Here is a 17,652-nt window from a genome sequence, read left to right as displayed (position 1 = left end):
ACACCCCAATTTTTCAATCCAAAGTCAACCCAGTTTTTCAGTATCTCAGATCATCATTTTTCTTGTGCAGGATGTGGTACAAATTCTCGGTGATGCAAAGAAAATGTCTTCCGTCTTCAATTTTCCGCACAGGACACTTTTTAGGAAATAGGACCGTTCCTGCTTCAGTCCCCAGGTGCTGTTTGTTGTACCAGGAAGGGTATTATGTACTTGGCTAGCAGAAGGAGTCTGGCATTCAGCCCAGCACGCACACACACACACACACACTTATACACACCTACACACACGCACACGCACACACACACACACACACACACACACCCACACACACACACACACACACAGGCCTTACTTCACCTGTTGTATCTGAGGAGGTAAAGACTAACACAACAGACCTGCTGTTTGTCAGCTGGGAGGCTATAATTACTGAGGACGGAGGGGATTTGGCGAAAGAATTTCTCTGCAGTTCTGCTTTTAGATCTTTTAGACCCTTTCAAGAGCACCTGAAAACGCATTGTTCTGTATAACTGCAGAACATTTTGGACCGATCTGAAACGAGCATGTGTTTCTGATCCCAGAGGGAATGGATTTCTGCCAACCTGAAAGCCACTCTACTTGCTTTCTGTCTTCATTCAAGCTTTTTAGGGAATGTTGTTGTTTAGGTCATTGAGCGGCGCAAACATCCATAGCCTGAATCTTTCTGCGGTCATCCAAGGTGTGCAGGTCAGAGGTTAGATTGATCTGAGAATGTTCTTCCAGAGCTCAGTCTTCCTAAGGGCATGTTCCCATTCCCAAACGAGTCCAGCGGACCGTAAAGTTCACCCGAGTGAACGCTGTCATGTCATGTCCTGTCAGTTTGAACTTTAGCCTTCATGGGTGTTCGCTCCGTCACCTCGTCAAACCCAAAGCTTCACATGTCCTGTTCTTTCGTAACCGCTTGAAACCCGCTGGCAGGTCGTAGTTGCTGGGGTTTTATATCCCTCTGTGTGTGTTTGTCTCTCTCTGTCCATGGCTCTCAATTCTACCGAGGGTAGTGATTGTACCGGCGGTAAACATCTCTGCCAGTCCCCCTGGGACGGTCGTGTGTGTGTGTGTGTGTGTGTGTGAGTGTGTGTGAGTGTGTGTGTGTGTGTGTCTGTGTGTGAGAGAATGAGCAGCAGGTTGCTCCCTTTGCTCAACCAGCCATGCCGTGTTGACTCTCTGCACACAGCGCTCTCTGGGCAGTAAATAACATGGTGCCTCGGCCAAGGGCCCCGGACAGGGCCGTGGGGGGGGGGGTCAAGACGCCAGCAAGGAAGAAAAAAAGCCCGCCTGCCTTTGGGCTCAGAGATACTAAATCAACAGACAGGAGAGGGGCGAGGCAGGTGGATTTGACAGACTCGTCCCTCACACTGAGAGGCTTGACGTTACTCCTGTCATTGGATGTAGATCGTGTTTGATCAAGCACATTAGAAGCGTCACAAGCAAACGGGAAGATGGCAGCTTCGGGTATATGACGCACATTGGTGAGCAGAAGTGCACGTATGCAGTTTGGGCTTGCAATAATTTCACATATTTATTTGACAAAAATACATTTGCAATAAATAGAAAAGGCAATATATAAAATATTCTCCCTGACAACTTTAAGTTTACATTGTAGGATGTTCTGAAAGATCATATTATTCATTTGCTAAATATTAAAGCATTGGTAATTATAGTGTTACGTGCAGCTTTGCTTTGAATGCAGAACCAGGGCATGATGAGAAGCATGTGACGGTGTTCAGGATGGGGGTTGTTGTTTTTCTTCCAGGAAATATCACCAAATAACTAAAGATGGCCAAAGTTCTGTGAGTGAAGTGTCTCATGCACATCTTCATTCCATCAGTTTTTTAATACACTGAAACACTACCTTTACAGATCTGTGCCACTTCATGTGCTTGTGATCGCATACGCACGACTACCATGCTTCCCACAACCCAGTGGAAAAAAAGACCAAAGCGGACACTTTTGTCGTCCGTGAAGATGAGCGGATAAGACGTACTCTCAGCCTCAGGTTACCAGCTTCTCTGTGGTTTGAAGGTGCTCATGTTTGACTCTGGGCCCTGCGCCAAGACGCAGGTTCACCGTGTTCCCGGGTGCCTTGGCAGAGTCAAACCTGGATCTTTCTCAAATGAACTGAACATGAAGCGCTCCAGGTTTTCCCAGATAATGGTTGTTCTGATGTGTTTTCAGGCGGGTTGTTTGTGTCTGTCTGCCTGCTGTTGAATATTCCCTCTTAAACAAACACTTGTCTTTGTGCTGTCTTGTCCAGCCTCCCCTTCATCACCCCCGACGCCCCCCCCCTCCTGTCTCTTCGTGGTCCCCGAGGAGCAGCCGACTCATCTCTCATATTAAACTCGACAACAGCAGCATTGTCGGTATTAAGCTGTGTGTCCATGCATGTGTAGCCCTGCCAAAGATCACCCCAGTGATCTTGAGTCAGAGGGGTGAAAGGCAGCGTTCTGGAAGTGAAGGGGCCCCTCAGACAGATACCGTATTGGTCCCGAAGGACTTCCTATAGGATACTGGGAATCAGCCATAAATCTGCACCCTGCCCTTCTACCTTTTTCTTACTCCTCTTGACTGTCCGTACATCCTCCCCCCACACTTCTCTGATAGCGTGATCGTGGCTCCTCCTCAGAGTAATGACAGGGAGAGAGAGCCGTGTGACACCTCCCTATCAGACTGTAAATCAGGCTTATTGAGAGGCCCACCCTAAGCCTTCTGGTCCACATGCAACACAAACAGATTCCACCCTTTACTTCCTCTACGTTGTAAATGAGCACATTCAATCCTCAATACTTTTTAGGTGTCGACCGACACTGTGCGTCAAGTTCTTTGGTCAGATTTGTAATCGTGTTTGCTCACTTTTTGGTCAGACACTTTGGGATGTTCACTTATATCTTCTTCCTTCCTTGTGTTGTGTCCGAGGGTTATTTATATTTCTGCAACAACTAACCTCTTATCTGCGCTCCGGTCTCTGCTATCATAATAGGTTTCACTTATATAAAGCGTGGTTTGAGCACACGTTGTACATTCCACAGTGCTAGTCTGTTCGAACCCCCCCAGTTTAGACCTCATCTCAGCACAGACAACAGCATTTTTGTGGAATGAATCCCCTTTATGGTAACGAAAAGACAACATACAGGGTTTGACATGCTGTGATATGGCTGACACACACACACATGCAGACTCCCGGTCTCTCCCACTGTTTACCTGTGTCCCCGTCTCCTAGGGCCTGGTATGTTGAAACTCCCTAGGTAAATATTGGGAGTGTGTGAGAAGAGATGTTTTGCATATTAGGCTGACTTTGGCAATGGAATAACATGTTAATCTGTACAGCCGGTGGGTTTTTTTACTCAAACTTTCCTTGCAGTTGTTCAAAGAGCGCCACAGTCAGGAGCTTTGGCTTTGAGTCGAATCAAAAGCAGAGGTGAATGGTTCACGTTAGCCACAGCAGTAGTTTGGGAAGTGCCGTGTAATGTCCGTGACCTGAGATTGATGTCTTGGGAGGAAACTGGGTGGAATTCTTCACTTTCATCTGTGAAAACATTCATTCAGTGTTTTCTCTCTGTTGGAGTCGTATATATTTTTGTTGTAATATTACCGGTCCAACCCTGCACAAGAATGTGCACCTGCTCTGTCCTGGATTGATAACGGCCTCACCTCAGGCTTGAGGCTAGTATATATCGCTGGAGCACATGTTGTGACGGACTGAGTTGTGTGCGGATGACGTCAGTTTCTCTTGGATGACACTTTTCTTTGCAGCAACACACAGACGTATGTTTCCTCGGGCTTGCTAATGGCAACATCCCCTTCAGCTCGGATAACGACTGGCAAGTCTACATTGCATCATGGAGTGCAACACCAGTCCCAGTCACTGACAAAGAAAGAGCCTTCCTTCAATAACTCTGCAGTCGATGGAGTTTCAACTCCACGACTCGCGTGACATTTAGTTGCTTGGATCGGACGATTGATGTTCTTTCATTATTTGAGCCCCTATTTTGCATTGTGTTTGGAGAATGTGAGATACCAAAAAGAAAAATGGAGTGAATAATTGATATGAGCCGACATGGAAGCGGCCTTTAAATTACTAATGAGTTTAGCTTCAAACCTGTGACACCGAAGGCCGTGGCATTCCTGATCCCTCAATGACACATGCACGCAGGAAGTGAGAGCCCCCACACATGCACCTGCAAAACAAAAACCTCAACTATAAATAACGTGTGAGTCATTTTAAGGCTACTCATTTCCACTCTGGTACGGTTTAAATTGCATCCTTGAGATTAGTAGGTTCACTTTTACAGTTCTATGTTATTTTAGTTCCAAGTGAATCATCTTTAAGTTTGAGTCAGCCTGCCTTCTGTCTATGTAACTTGTCATTCTGCCTGAATGTGTGTGTGTGTGTGTGTGTGTGTGTGTGCTGTGTACATACGAGAGTGGCTGGGAACAGAGCAATGTCCTCCTTCCCTTGCAAGCATTGCTGAGTCAGGTCGGGAGTATATAATTACACATGGGCGCCCATCAGCAGTCTGAGAGCCCTTCTTCTTCTGGCTCAATCAACAATACAAACTCCTGTACTCGCAGGGTGAAGCCGCTCAGCCTGAGCCGAGCTCTCGGTAGAGGCCGGCTCTGCCCGACCTTCCACAGGCCCTGTGGACGGTTCCATGAGTCGGCACAAACGCATTCCCCGGTCTCTAATGTAATCGCCTCCACTCGGTTACCGGGATTGAAGCGAACGAGGCAACTGCCACGCCCCGAAATCAGGTATGAGTAAGTCTTTCCCTCGGTGAGATGAACAATGAAGTGTTTTTATCGTGGCCAGGGCTGTGTAAACTATTGCGGCCACGCACTCATGGGACTGCACCTTATTGCCCTTAAATGAAATTCCAAACGGATCCGGGGTTTCTTCAAACTTTTCCAAAGTTATAACAACAAAACTACTTTCTAAGCATTTTCAAACACTGAAATTAAATAAAGACATTTCCTCTCACGCCTTCTCCATTTCCTGCTCTCTTGCGGTTCAGGCCAGGTTACCATCTGTCTGTGTGAGAGCTGCTGGTGATTCTTTTTTTTCTTTTTCTCACACTAAGTGCTGTTTTACACAGTGTGACTGAAGTGGAAGTGACAGCCACAGGTGACGGCCAGACTCTGAATTGCCATGTCGAGGCCCGCTTCAGATCAACCACAGTAATCGACATCAACCTTAAAACCCTCCTCCATCATCAATGACATGCACAGCGGTTACACAGCGTGTGTGTTTAGTGACTGCGCACGAGATATAGAAGCCAAGGGTCGAATAATCCCATTTGTCCAGCTGATGTGGGATTTGAGTTCCAAACCTTTTTATTGGCAAGTCTGCGCTTACATGTAATTGGTACTGCTGCCTGTATTTGCCCTTGATTTAGAAGCAAAGGTGTCTCCTGCATTTATGAACCGCTGAGCCACTCATTGAGATTTCACACTTGGACGAGCCAATCATTATAACGGAGAAGGCTGAAGGCTGCAGCGACGCAAGTATGACGACTAAAGCTTATTAGTGCTGTTTCTGGTTCCTTTAGCGCTGAGTCATTAGCATGTCAATAGAGGAGCGACACAAGCAGACAGGGGGGGGGGGCATTTTCAAAGAGTTCGTCGGTCACAAGCATTTGGATTTTGTTTCCGAGAAATATTTGCCAAATTAATGTGCTTTGAAAAAAAAAAAAATGCATTATTCATTCGGTGTGTTGAGGCTTCAGTGAAGCTCCGTTAGCGGGGATCCAGGCAACCGTTCGGTCTAATTAACAAGCAGCATGTCTGGAGATTCGGCTGCAGCCTGGCCCTCTACTGTGATGAAGAAGAAGAAGAACAGTCACCGTCCCAGCGAAACACACAACTTTACACATGCATACTCCAATGTCGGCACACACATTTAATGTTGGCAGCGCAACAAAAGCACACACAACCCAGTTTTCTTTTCAAAATGTCGAGCAAGTTCCACACGGCACGAAGTGAACAGGATGATGTTTGATGTTTTCAACACCTCCTGGACGAACTAAAGCGTCCCGCTGCGATCCTGTTTTTCCAACATCTTACCGCCTTGTCACACTATAAAAGCAAATAATAAAAGTGATTTAGTTTTAATACCGCCCAATAGAAGCCCTCACATTTGAGATCTGGTTTCCTCATGTGCCCAGCGCACCACTCCCTGCTCTCTGACCGCGGGCACCAAAGCCATGCTCATTATGACTTCTACATGGGTTATGGTGTTATGCGGCTCTTGGAGAATTTAGAAAAACATTGCGCCGCTTTCGGAGATACAATCGGGAGCAGACAAAGACACACGGCTAGCCCTGTCAGTGTTATCACGAAATGTAAAGTGTCTCTCCAAATGTCGTCTGTGTCTGCCTCGTACTAAGTTGTCCCTCGCCTGCGCAGGTGTTTTGGTACAGGGATTAGCACAGTTCAATCCTGGAAGCAATTTATACTTTAGAAAGACTTCTGATCTTTTAAAGTTAGATGTTAAAGAGTCAAACAATACTTTGTGTAGTGGGAGTAACGATGTGACAACCCTACAAAGCCTTGTTCATGAAAGTGCAATGTAGGGAAGCTTTCCAGAGCCCAGGGGCTGCAACTGCAAAATCTTGCTCATTATTAATAATGATGATGATGTGGTTTTTCTTTTTACCTAGTTGGTGGCTTCCAGCACCACATGAATGCTTCTGTCCAAATGTAAGCAGTCACATTGGTAATGATAGAACCCCGAGTCAGATACGTTGTTTGAATGCGTTTTGAAATTTTGAGTCACTTTAAACTCATTCAAGTTACAGTAAGAGCCCAAAGAGTGTGTTTATTATATACTACAGTATCACACTTCTGTAGCAATTGTTTAGGTTGGCATTAGACATTTTTTCTCGCTGCTGTGTAATGAAGCAGTGACTGGGAATACCCATGTGATTCATCTCAAGGTTTCCCCACAGAGAACCAGTTCTAATTGCTGAAGCAAAAGGATCATTTTCTGCCATCATGAATAATTATCGTGCCGCGCTCAACTACGGGCATGTTGTAACCCTTTCTGTTTTTTTTTTTTTGGTCTCATCGGTCCTTGCGCACACACACTGTGCTCACTTGGTAGGCTGAAACCCTGGATGACGAGGGGGGGGGGGGGGGGGGGGTTACAGAATGCAAAACGGGCGGCAAGGGAGGACAAAAGAAGGTATCTGTTGACCCTTTCACGAGTTGTATCTGTGGTCACATGTGAACACAGCAGAGTGTCACTAAAAGCTGGCGTGGCACGGCAGACGACCCAGCGTTGCCAGGGGCCACAAAAGAGGCACCACTGTCTGCCGAGTGTGGAACCAGGACAACAATGGTGTCTCTGCAGGACAGATGAGACGCGGCCGCTCGGTTCCAGCACGTTGCTGGCTCTTTGAGTGTTTGTGTGTCTCTCCCAACCTGGGCCAGAGTGGCACAGAGGACACAGCTTCACCCGGGCACTGTTCATTGTCCTCGTAACAGCAAAAGCTATTATGTCCACTTTAACCAGCCAGGGCCAGGCACTTATTGTCTCTGTTGATCCGGATAGGGGACGACAGTGTCTGCTTGTTGTGTTTTGTGTATCTTGTCTGTGGTTGGGATCTGAAGCGCTGCGTGATGTACACTCTGCCCTTTACTCCTGCCATTGTTCCCTGGGCTTCTGCTGCTGCAGAGATAGCACACTCGTCACTGGAGCAACATCTCGTGACGATCGGGCCTAAACGAGCATGTCTGCTTGCAGACACACGCACACATGCAGGCCTGTACATGAATGCAAGCGAACCCAACCTTTGACACAGAGCACTGCACTTCCCGTGCGCACACGCGGCTCACACGCGGCTCACACACCCAGAAAGCGCACTCTGCAGGTAGCCTCAGGGCTCAGGTGTTGAGAAGCAATCGCCTTGCTTGGGATTTTCCTGAAAAGTTTCACTCTTCACATGTTTCTGAATACTGAGGATGCAGTTTTTTGTTACATTCTTGTTTTTCAAATTCTCCCGTGTAAGGGGGAAAAAAGCACAAAAATACGTGGAGATCGGATGTCTGCAGTGCTCCAGTTTGTGGCATTTGGACACGTATCTGTGCCCAGCTGGTCCCATCGATTGGCAGCCCGTCGCTGTTGCTCACAAAGGCGAGCCGATTCACGCCCGGGGCTGTGGTGCGAACCACTTTTGCCTTGAGTCGAATTCAACGATGAGCCGGGAGGCTGCTGTTGAAGAGAGACAGGCGGAGGCACAGACAGGGTGATGAGAGACGCAGAGCGGGTTAGCTGGATGGGTGAGGGGGGAGGGGGGAGGGGGGAGGGGGGGGGGTCAGAGGGAATGGCACATGGCTCCAATCACTGGCCTTTTCTCTATCTGTCTTATCTGTCAGTCCCCCCCCCCACACACATGTATTCTCTCCCTTTCTCATTTGTCTGTCTTCTTCACTGTCTGTATTTCTCTCCCTTTCATCATACAGTGTGACTAGTCTATTTTATTTATTCAATTTAAGCTCCTCTTGGCTTCTTTCATGGATTCGCGTGTGTCCGAGCCTGGAGTGTGTTTTTTTTTTGTTTTTTTTGCTTCACTTTGCCGATTACCTCCCAAAGTGATTTTTACATTTTCTTGATTTCCTCCTCTGAGAAAACATGTGACAAGCCAGAGAGTCCGAGTTTCAACTGAAACTGTCCTGTGTCGTTTTCGGGTGGGTGGGGCTGGCCTCGTTCTGTTCTGGGGGTAACCTGAGATTAAAGGGTGGGGTGTGGAAGTGCAAGTGTCGTCATATGGGTGAAATTATGCGTTTCGGATAACTTCGGGGTGTGTGTACGTAATGTCTCTGTACATATGCAAAGCAGTCTACAGCCCGCGTCTGTTTACAGCATTTGCATGTTGACTCTGAAACCAAACATTCTACACTAGGCTTGGAGTCGCCCCGCTTTTTGGATAAATGTGTTGATTGACGGACTATTTCAACATTATTTCAGCCCCCTTATCATTGTGGTTCAGAGCCTACATTGATGGGACACGACTACATTTCCCAAACAGTGTGAAGGTGCTTCTCCTCCTCCTGTATTTCAATGAGAAGCTGACACAGGACTCCAGTGCTGCGCTGAGAAAACGGAGCTGGGTTCGGCGGATGTCTGGCTCTCAGTGTTGTTGTGCCTGTGACAAAGGGAATCGATAGCAACCTGAGACTCGCAGGCCAGTTTGCTTCCTGTTAGTGCACATTATCACATTTCAGCAGCCAGGAGGGACGAGAGCTAAGCATCATGGGAGAGTGAAATTCATGCGGGCCATGTATTTGACAAAAAATGTCAAGAGGTCACGATCTGTTTGATCTTTGTGAACAGATTTACTCACAGTTCACTCTTAAGCTGTGAAAATGCTTCTGCATTGGGGAAAGTCAGGTTCCTGCCTGGGAGGTAGTATTCCACTGCATGATGCTTGAAGACGTGAAATGTTTATTCCTGTTCACCTCCGCGTGTTAAGAAAAACAAAAAGCCTCACAGCTAAAGTAAACGATTGTCTGCCGACTCTGTGACTCACCCGGTTGGGCTTAATTATGTATTGCAACACAGAACACTCTGTACCCGCTCAAAGAAACATCTCGGCCGTGTGGAAACTCCTGGTGTTTGATTTTGGGAAGCACTTCCTTTTCATATCAACTTTCTCTCCACATGAAACCGCCACAGCTCAAAAGAATCTCGACCGCATGCGATCGACCATCTCTGTCGCCCGCTTGTTCCCTGTGATCCCGATCCGTGGGTTCAATCTCTGAGCTGTGCCCCCCCCCCCCCCCCCCCTCCACTGTATGCGGTGTCATGTTGAGCTGTTCTCTGTGATGTTGTTGCCATCAGATAGTGCTTGTTGCTCCCCAGCAGAGTTTGTGTTTGCCGTCTAAACAGCGGAGGAGTAATGGTGGTGCGGGGCAGCCAGGTCAGCGGCAGACGAGGGGGGGGTGGTGAGGGCTTTGTTAAGAAAAGCAGGGATTCTTCCGGCTGGCAGATGAAGTCAGTGCATTCCTCCGAAGCTGCTCCCTATAGGCAGCCAGTGGAGCAGAGCCAGGCACTGAATGAGGGGCAAGATAATGGCGGGACTCGGCATTAACCCCCCCCCCCCCCCCCCATTGAGAACCGGAGAGACGGCTCCAAAGAGAACACCATCTGTCTAACTCTGGGTGAAGAGTTGTCTTTTACCCACCTAGGCTACAATGTTTCATTTGCTGTGCCAAGCTCTGTAGATAATCCTGCCACCGCCCCGAGGCATTTCACTTTTTATGAGCACTGCGGTATTTTATTACCTTGTTTTGAAGCTGTAAAAAATGTACAGAGAGAGAGACAGACGGAGGACTGAACATTACAATATTCATTTAGCTTAAACCTGCTGCCCCGACGCGTGTAAGGCAACCTGCTGATCTGCTCTGCGAAGTCTGATGAGACCCAGTCGTGGTCCTGCTCAGGGGATGAAACTAAAGGAGACACACACACACACACTTGTTCTATCTCTCCTGCCATGTTTCTATGTATTTCTACCCGCACAAACACCCTCTCCCAAACATAGACACACTTGAGTTGCTCCACTTTCCCTGTCCGTTCCCCTCGGCAGTAAGCTATCATACCGGCTTTGAAGGAGGGCAGCAGAGCGTTTAATTGGGTTACAGATTGGCATTTATGCTTCCAGGTCCAAAAGATAATGCCGGGGCTTTTAACTAACCCCCCCCGCCCTCCTCTCAGCTGCTGCCGGTCTTGAAATTTACAGTTCAATCACTCTCTCACTCAGCACAGTAGTTTTTGACGTCGGCACTGTTTGGAGTACAAACTGGTATTTCAACAAAATGACGAACAAGTGAGGGTTCTGCGTGTATATATGACAGCTTTGTTGTGTTTGGGTTAGTAACAGGTTGTGTCACATGTTGGGGTAACATTACATTATGACCAGCGACGCCTTTTACAAAGTTGGCATGGTGTCTTTTTTTGAGCTCCCTACTTTTTCTACAATTGCAAAAGTTTGTTGTTACAACTGGAAAATCGCACCTCTGGATCAAGACTCAATATGATCAACACACGTGTAACATGTCTCCCTCTCTCCTCCTTTTTCAGAGTCCGTGCCATGCAGTGTTGAGTTGAGCCGAGCCGAGCTGAAGTGATCCGATTTTTGAAGAGCATCTTACCCGTCGCCTCCTGCTGCCTGGTCCCAGATGGAGCTCAAAGTGTGGGTGGACGGAGTGGTGCGGGTGGTGTGCGGCCTGTCTGAGGAGACGTCCTGCCAGGATGTGGTCATCGCTCTGGCCCAGGCCATTGGTGAGCACCTCAAACTCTTTCCTGCTGTGAAGTCATTGGGTTCATCGTGTTGCGATACCAGCCTCCAAGCTGTTGTTGCTTGGCTCTTTGTCTGTGTGCTCGATTCAGTCATCTTGCCTTAAGTGATTAGGTAACAGCAACGGGATTTTGAGTCGGTAAATACATGAGCACATGCAACAATCAGGTTCTGCACTCACCTTTTCCTTCTCCTCCGACCCAAATTGAGTACTCTGTTGGATTGTCAGGGGGTCAGTTTGGATTTCCGGCTCCATGTGTCTGTATGCTTTATTCAAGCCTTACGCTGCAGCAGCGTTGAACAACATAAATCCAGATTTAGCACTCTCCTCCTTCCATGAGTGAGCTGCCTGCCAAGTCATCAGGGAGGGCTTGTCCTAATTTCAAGGTCCTTGTGGAAACTTCAATTTATTTCAACATTTTTTACATGTTGTGCGAGTCTTACGAAAAAGCCTTTCTTCCAATCCTCCGAGGCAGAGATTTAAAGGTATCAGCATCATCATAATGCGTCTGATGTCATTTGTTCACTGGCGCTACTGGATTTAAATCAACAGCATTAATAACAGTGAGGGAGAAGAAAGTTCTTGACTGCCTCTCCAGTTGGATATGGTGGTGTTTTAGGCAGCGTAGTTTGTGTTGTCTTTCACCTTGTATGTCTTTGTCCTCACTCCCTGTTTCTCTCTCTGTCCTCAGGTCAGACAGGCCGTTATGTCCTGATCCAGCGTCTCAGGGATACAGAAAGGCAGCTGTTGGCCACAGAGAAGCCTCTGGAGTCTCTGGCTAAGTTAGGCCAACATGGAGGTGAAGTTCAGTTCTTCCTGCGCCGTACGGGCCCAAGCAGCAGTGACGGACCCAGCTCGAAACAGGACAGACCGAGCCCCCCTCCACTGCCCAAGCTTCCTGAGCCAGAGTATTCCAAACGCAGCCAGCCTAAGAAAGCGCTCACCTTTAACCTCGGGCCATCCACCTCTCCTAGAACCAAAGCTAAACAGTTTAAGAGGCCTGCTCGGGACTCTCCAGAGCAAAGAGCCTCCCCCTCCCCTTCTCCCAGCCCTGTTTCCTCTCATGTGCCATCCCCATCGCCATCTCCATCACCACCTATAGGCCCATCCAAAGAGGAGGTCTTCAGGAAGGTTGTTCAGCAACAGGAGAGACTGAGGGCCATGGAGGCCCAGCTAGAAGCTCTAGAGAGGGAGTCGCACTCCCGGGAGCGTCCCTACCCGTCTCCGTGTCCGTCACCAGTTTCTGACGCTCACTTGCAGGAAGAGATGGACACTTTGGAGCTAGCAGTGCGGAGGAACCAGGCCGAGCTGGCCCACGAGCACTACTGGGAGGAGGAGTTTCAGGCGGAGGTGGAGAGGGAGCGAGAAATGCGTAAGAAGCTGGGGGAGCTCCACGCTAAGCTCGACGACTGCGGACGGCGGCTCCACGACTTCTCTGTTCGCGCTGCTCAGCTGGAGCAAGAGATCCAGCGGGAAAGTCAGACGGAGTTGAAAGCCAACGGACCCGAGGAATCCCTCGACGCGTTGAAGGCGGAGCTCCTGAGCCGGGAGAAACACCGGACAGAGCTGAAGGAGCAGCTGTCTGAGACTGACAAGGCTCTGGGGAAAGCGGAGTCTCTGATGCAGGTAAGGAGAGAGGTGACGGTTCTGGAGAAAGGGCTATAAGGCCACGTCAGCCCGCGTGTTGTCATTTGAGGCGTGTAGCACTGAGACCCTCTTTTAGCCATACTGTACAACTGTATCCCTCTCCTACCTGCATACTGCAGCAGACAAACTGCAGTGCAGAGACACTTGAACACATGATTTATTGTTTTTTTTATATATATGAATAATTATTCCACAAAGTATGATGACATGAATGCTGTATATTCATATCCTACCTTGTATGAAAATGTTATATTGTCTGAAAAAGCAATTTTGCAGTCCAGCCAAACTGGTTTGGCCGGTTTCATGTTGTATGCATGTTCTGAACACGTGGTTACGAATGGTGTTTATATTACATTGCCAGTATCTACATATTGTTGTACCCTGTGTATGGAAAAAGAGATTAAAGTGGATTGATTTGTAGCACAAAGGCCCCTTTTATTGGATCTGCTCAGCCTCAACTTATGGTAGTTTGTGGTGTCATTGTTTACTCTTGGTGGTTGTCATAGACGCGGCTGTATCAATAAAAGACTAACCCAGTGTGAAGCTCGACACTCGAGTTCCCTCATAATCCAAAGGAAACCCAGGACTCGGGTATCCACTTCATGGAGCTCATTCAGACTGGTTCCAGCCGGGGGAGTGAAGAACTTAGTTTTGCTTTTATTGTGGTGTGGTTTTGAATGTTTTGCCACAAGGAAATGGAGCACACTGAAAACATTTGTAGTCGAGGGCTTCTATATTTTCACCAGCATGCCCAGACTGAAAGACCTTTGTGTCTAATGCTCAATCCACTGGGCTAAAAGCAATCGCTAACAAACTGGTGGCAAAACTGATTAAACCATTACATTAAGCTCATTTGCTTCTCAGTGAGTCATCCTTGTGGGCATATGTCTGACTCAACGGCTTTACTGCCCGATTGATGGAACAGAGAGGGACTGTGCCATGATCTATTTGCCAATTATACAGACAGCATCCTGCTGCAGAACAGAGGTATTAGGTTCTAGTATACTATCTACCACCATGTCATAACAGGACTGCAAGAGTTTATAATCCGAAAGTAACCACAGAGGCATTCTGCCACCCAGGCAGTTATCGCCTAAAAATGAGATGCATGTCAATACTGGTAACATAATAAAGCTCACCTCATCGTAATTGAAAGGTGTGTGCACGTCTGGCTGTGTCAGTCATCAGTCAGCCGATGGGTCGAGGTCGACACTCTGGTGTTTAAGTGCTGGTGATGATGAGCACAGCGTTCATGTCATTAGGCTAATCGAGGCAGAGCTGCAGGTGTGAACTGCCTCAGCAGGCTGCCTCAGTCCAACATCCATTATAGGCGCACACACACACACACACATATACACACACATATACATACACAGGCGCTGGAGTTGGGGACTCTAGCATACTGCTGCTGCTTCCTGTCCTGTGCGCAGACACATTGATTAAGCACAAATGGATAGTCGATTGAGACTGATTGACTGGCTTTGTCTGTAGGCTTCACAGTTTAATCTGTGTGCGCAAAGGTGATGCCACCGTCTCCATGGAGCGCCTCTGATCTCCATGTTTTAATTTACTGTCGGTGATTAATATCTTGCCCCCTTTGGCTTCTGGTCGATTAAGACCGCTCTGAAATGCAGCAGGCAAATGAGCATGTTTATGTATCCATCGATAAGCATACATGCCTCAACCTTTTGGAATGTGATGGAATTAGAAAAATGCTTGTGGTAGCTGTGGGACTTTGATGATTCATCGTAGCTGAATGGTCTGATGGTGGGTGATAGGCGATGGTCTCCGTCACTGAATTGAGACTAGATGTTGAGACTCTGCTGCCCCCTTATGGGGAAAAGTTGCTTGACATTTATAGGAGAAGTTATGTGACCTGAAGGCAAAATATACACAAGTCCTGCCTTTTTAAATACATTAAATTCTGCTGTTTGTCATTATTACAGTTAACATTCAAGCCATGCAGAACAGAGTTATATCTACTGGATAACACGCATATATAGCTCATCCCATTTTCATATGCTGCACCCATTTAGAGGCAAACAAGGTGTCAGTGCTCAGTGAGTCAGCGCTGACTGATCGTCTCTCAATCGTCCTTTGTTTTCCTCGCTGATCCATGCTTCTTTTTTTTTTTTTCATCTCAGGCCAAGCAGGACGAACTGGAGGAGTTGAATAAGGAGCTGAGGCAGTGTAACCTGCAGCAGTTTATACAACAGACGGGTGTCCTGCCAGCGCACACCCACTCACGCACAGAGCTTCAGGAGCAACTGGAGCAGTTGGAGCTGGCACATCTTCTGCACGACGGGTACAGGAATGGAGGTACGGAAAGAAAACTCCACGCCGTGTGCTCTGCTGTTAAAGTTCGATGAGTGGTCCCTCTAATCCTGTTTCTGTTTGCTCCGTCAGGCCTCAGTGCATCTCAAATGGAATCACCGCCTCGCCCCACTGCCAAACAGTTCCTGGGACATCCACGCAACCTGCAAAACCCTCTAGTGTCCAGTCTCAACCCTGAGGGTGTGTATGTGTGAGACCCTGCTGCTTCCCAAGTCCATCCTGCTCTGCTCCCCTCCTGCCCCCTGGTCCCACAGCCCCTTGCCTCCCCATACTTTCTACCCCAGCTTGATTGGGTTTAAGGCTACACCTGCCGTTTTTTTTGTTGGTGTCGGGTCGTGGAAGCGTCTGTGTGGTGGATCCCTGCTACTTCTCAGCATCTTCCCTGTGCTCTACCTTTTTAGAAGGCTTCTGCGCCTAACTCTTATTGGCTTCTTCTGAACCCTAACCCTTTACTGAACACATTCCTCCTTCCACTTTCTCAAGTACTCCTGCTTTAACTCTGTGGGTCTATCTATCCTGTCATGCTGTCTCTTCTCCCTCGCCCTCTTCCTCTCTCTCTCACTGTTTGCTTCTGGACTAACAGTAGCTGCTTTGGTTATTCTTTAACACATCTGGGAGGTTGCTCCTAACACCCCACTGTGTAATACCTTCCCACCCTCAAGTCAACAGTCGTCTACCGACGGCTGCTTGTCACCGTATCTCCATGTATCACGTCGATCGCACTGGGAATGACTGTAGAAGACATTCTGATTGTAGTGCTGTTTTTCCACTGTGACGTGGAAAGATAGGAGACCAATGCCATTTCAGTTTGCCTTTTATGTATGGATACTATTTACAGTATATGTAAGAGGGGGTGTATCTATACAATGCCTCGTACTTTGGTGACGCTTGACTTCCAAAGAGCAAGAGCCTTTCACGGAAGGTCTCTGCAACATATGTATTGCACTGTCCCATTCTCTTCCTGTGTGAGAAATGTGTCTTTCTGTTCTCTATCTCCACTCTGCTTAAGGACAATTTATTTTAGGAGGTTTTTGCCAATCTATTTGTTTCTTTTTCAAGCTCCATGCTTAAAAGAAGGGATGTGTTTGAAAAGTAGCGCAACAAGCCCATGGTTTGTTGAGATTCTTTTCTTTTTCTCCGTTGGGATGTATGCGCCTGGTTCTTCTGCTGTCATCACACTTAACATTTGACCTGTCGTAACTCGTATTGCGCCTCGTGTGCTGTAGATTTAGGAGGAGCTTCCTTACCTAAGCCCTTATAACAAACATCAAGCGGTATGTGAAGCTGCTGTTTTCAGTACTTTGGCTGCCTTCATTACTGTTATCTACAAATAACCACCCAAACCAATATTTACTTTATTACAGCACTTTGCATCTTATGCGTCTCTGTTATGCTGACAGGTCAAAGTGACGTGTGTTGCAGTGTGCACTCTTTTTTTTAATTTTTTTTACCATCTGCAGTTTGGTGTTTTCTTTGTGGGGTTGTACAACATCTCAATTTCTGTTATAGAAACAATGCATGAACCAGTTCTATCCCAAAATGCTATTCTGAATGCAAGACAGTCATAGTCCACAACCCGCCCGACGGGTAAAGGAATTAACCCGATGACTAGTCGTGTGTCAGCGAGTGCTTCTCATTCGGCATGTGTGAACATCTGGAATGACCCTGGTCTCTCCTGCTGTGTCTTTAGCTCAAACATGTTTTCCAAACCAAGGGATCATCATCATCCCCACTTATTTTTGTGTGTCTTGCAGTCCTGACATCCCGAGAGTCGTCATGGAGGTAAAACATGGATCGCAGGGCCAAAGGAAAGTTGTTCACTGTTCTGTCACCGTCGCCTCTTATTTAACCCCTTTCTTTGTAACTCTTTAATCGACCAGGATATACATACTGTATATACATAAGACAAATATATTTACGGACTTTTGCTACTGTAAACACTGCAAAGTATCTGTATGAAATGTAAATTAATTTAGAAACCTTTTACCTAGAGCAATTACTATTACTGTGTATTTAAATATATAATAAAAACGTGCATTGTGTTTTCGATAATATTTTGTTGAGTCATTGTTTTTCATTGTTTGTGGAGTCTCATTTTATTTTAATCGTCCTTACAACTACAGTAACTAGGAGTGGAGGCACAGCACATCTAGAACACCCCGCAGTAAATAATTAACACACCAGTGTGCACTTTCTAAAAACGACAGTGAAGCTCCTATGTGACATGCATTATGAATGTTATACTGAATTATGCACGCTCTCCTCGTGTGCTACGTGGATCCTTTGATGCACAATCATTCCTGGCCGTCTTATACCCGGCATACGTACACATTTGGCTGA

At 47.2% G+C, this 17,652-nt stretch overlaps 1 protein-coding gene across 2 annotated transcripts in view; it reads left to right on the top strand.

Moving 5' to 3' along the window:
• Positions 1 to 17,316, top strand: part of rassf7a (Ras association domain family member 7a) — a 30,261-nt gene extending 12,945 nt beyond the window's left edge. For both annotated transcript variants that reach the window (XM_079278629.1, XM_079278628.1), the window contains exons 2-6: positions 11,114 to 11,314; positions 12,023 to 12,957; positions 15,123 to 15,297; positions 15,385 to 15,492; positions 17,067 to 17,316. In XM_079278629.1, the coding sequence (XP_079134755.1) occupies positions 11,212 to 11,314; positions 12,023 to 12,957; positions 15,123 to 15,297; positions 15,385 to 15,492; positions 17,067 to 17,098 (1,353 nt within the window). In that variant the 5' untranslated portion in view covers positions 11,114 to 11,211 and the 3' untranslated portion in view covers positions 17,099 to 17,316. The remainder of the gene's footprint in view (positions 1 to 11,113; positions 11,315 to 12,022; positions 12,958 to 15,122; positions 15,298 to 15,384; positions 15,493 to 17,066) is intronic.
• Positions 17,317 to 17,652: the final 336 nt, after the last annotated feature.

Source organism: Melanostigma gelatinosum (assembly GCF_949748355.1).
Source record: "Melanostigma gelatinosum genome assembly, chromosome: 1".
NCBI classification, from domain to species: Eukaryota; Metazoa; Chordata; class Actinopteri; order Perciformes; family Zoarcidae; genus Melanostigma; species Melanostigma gelatinosum.
This window is presented reverse-complemented; position numbering and strand designations above follow the sequence as displayed.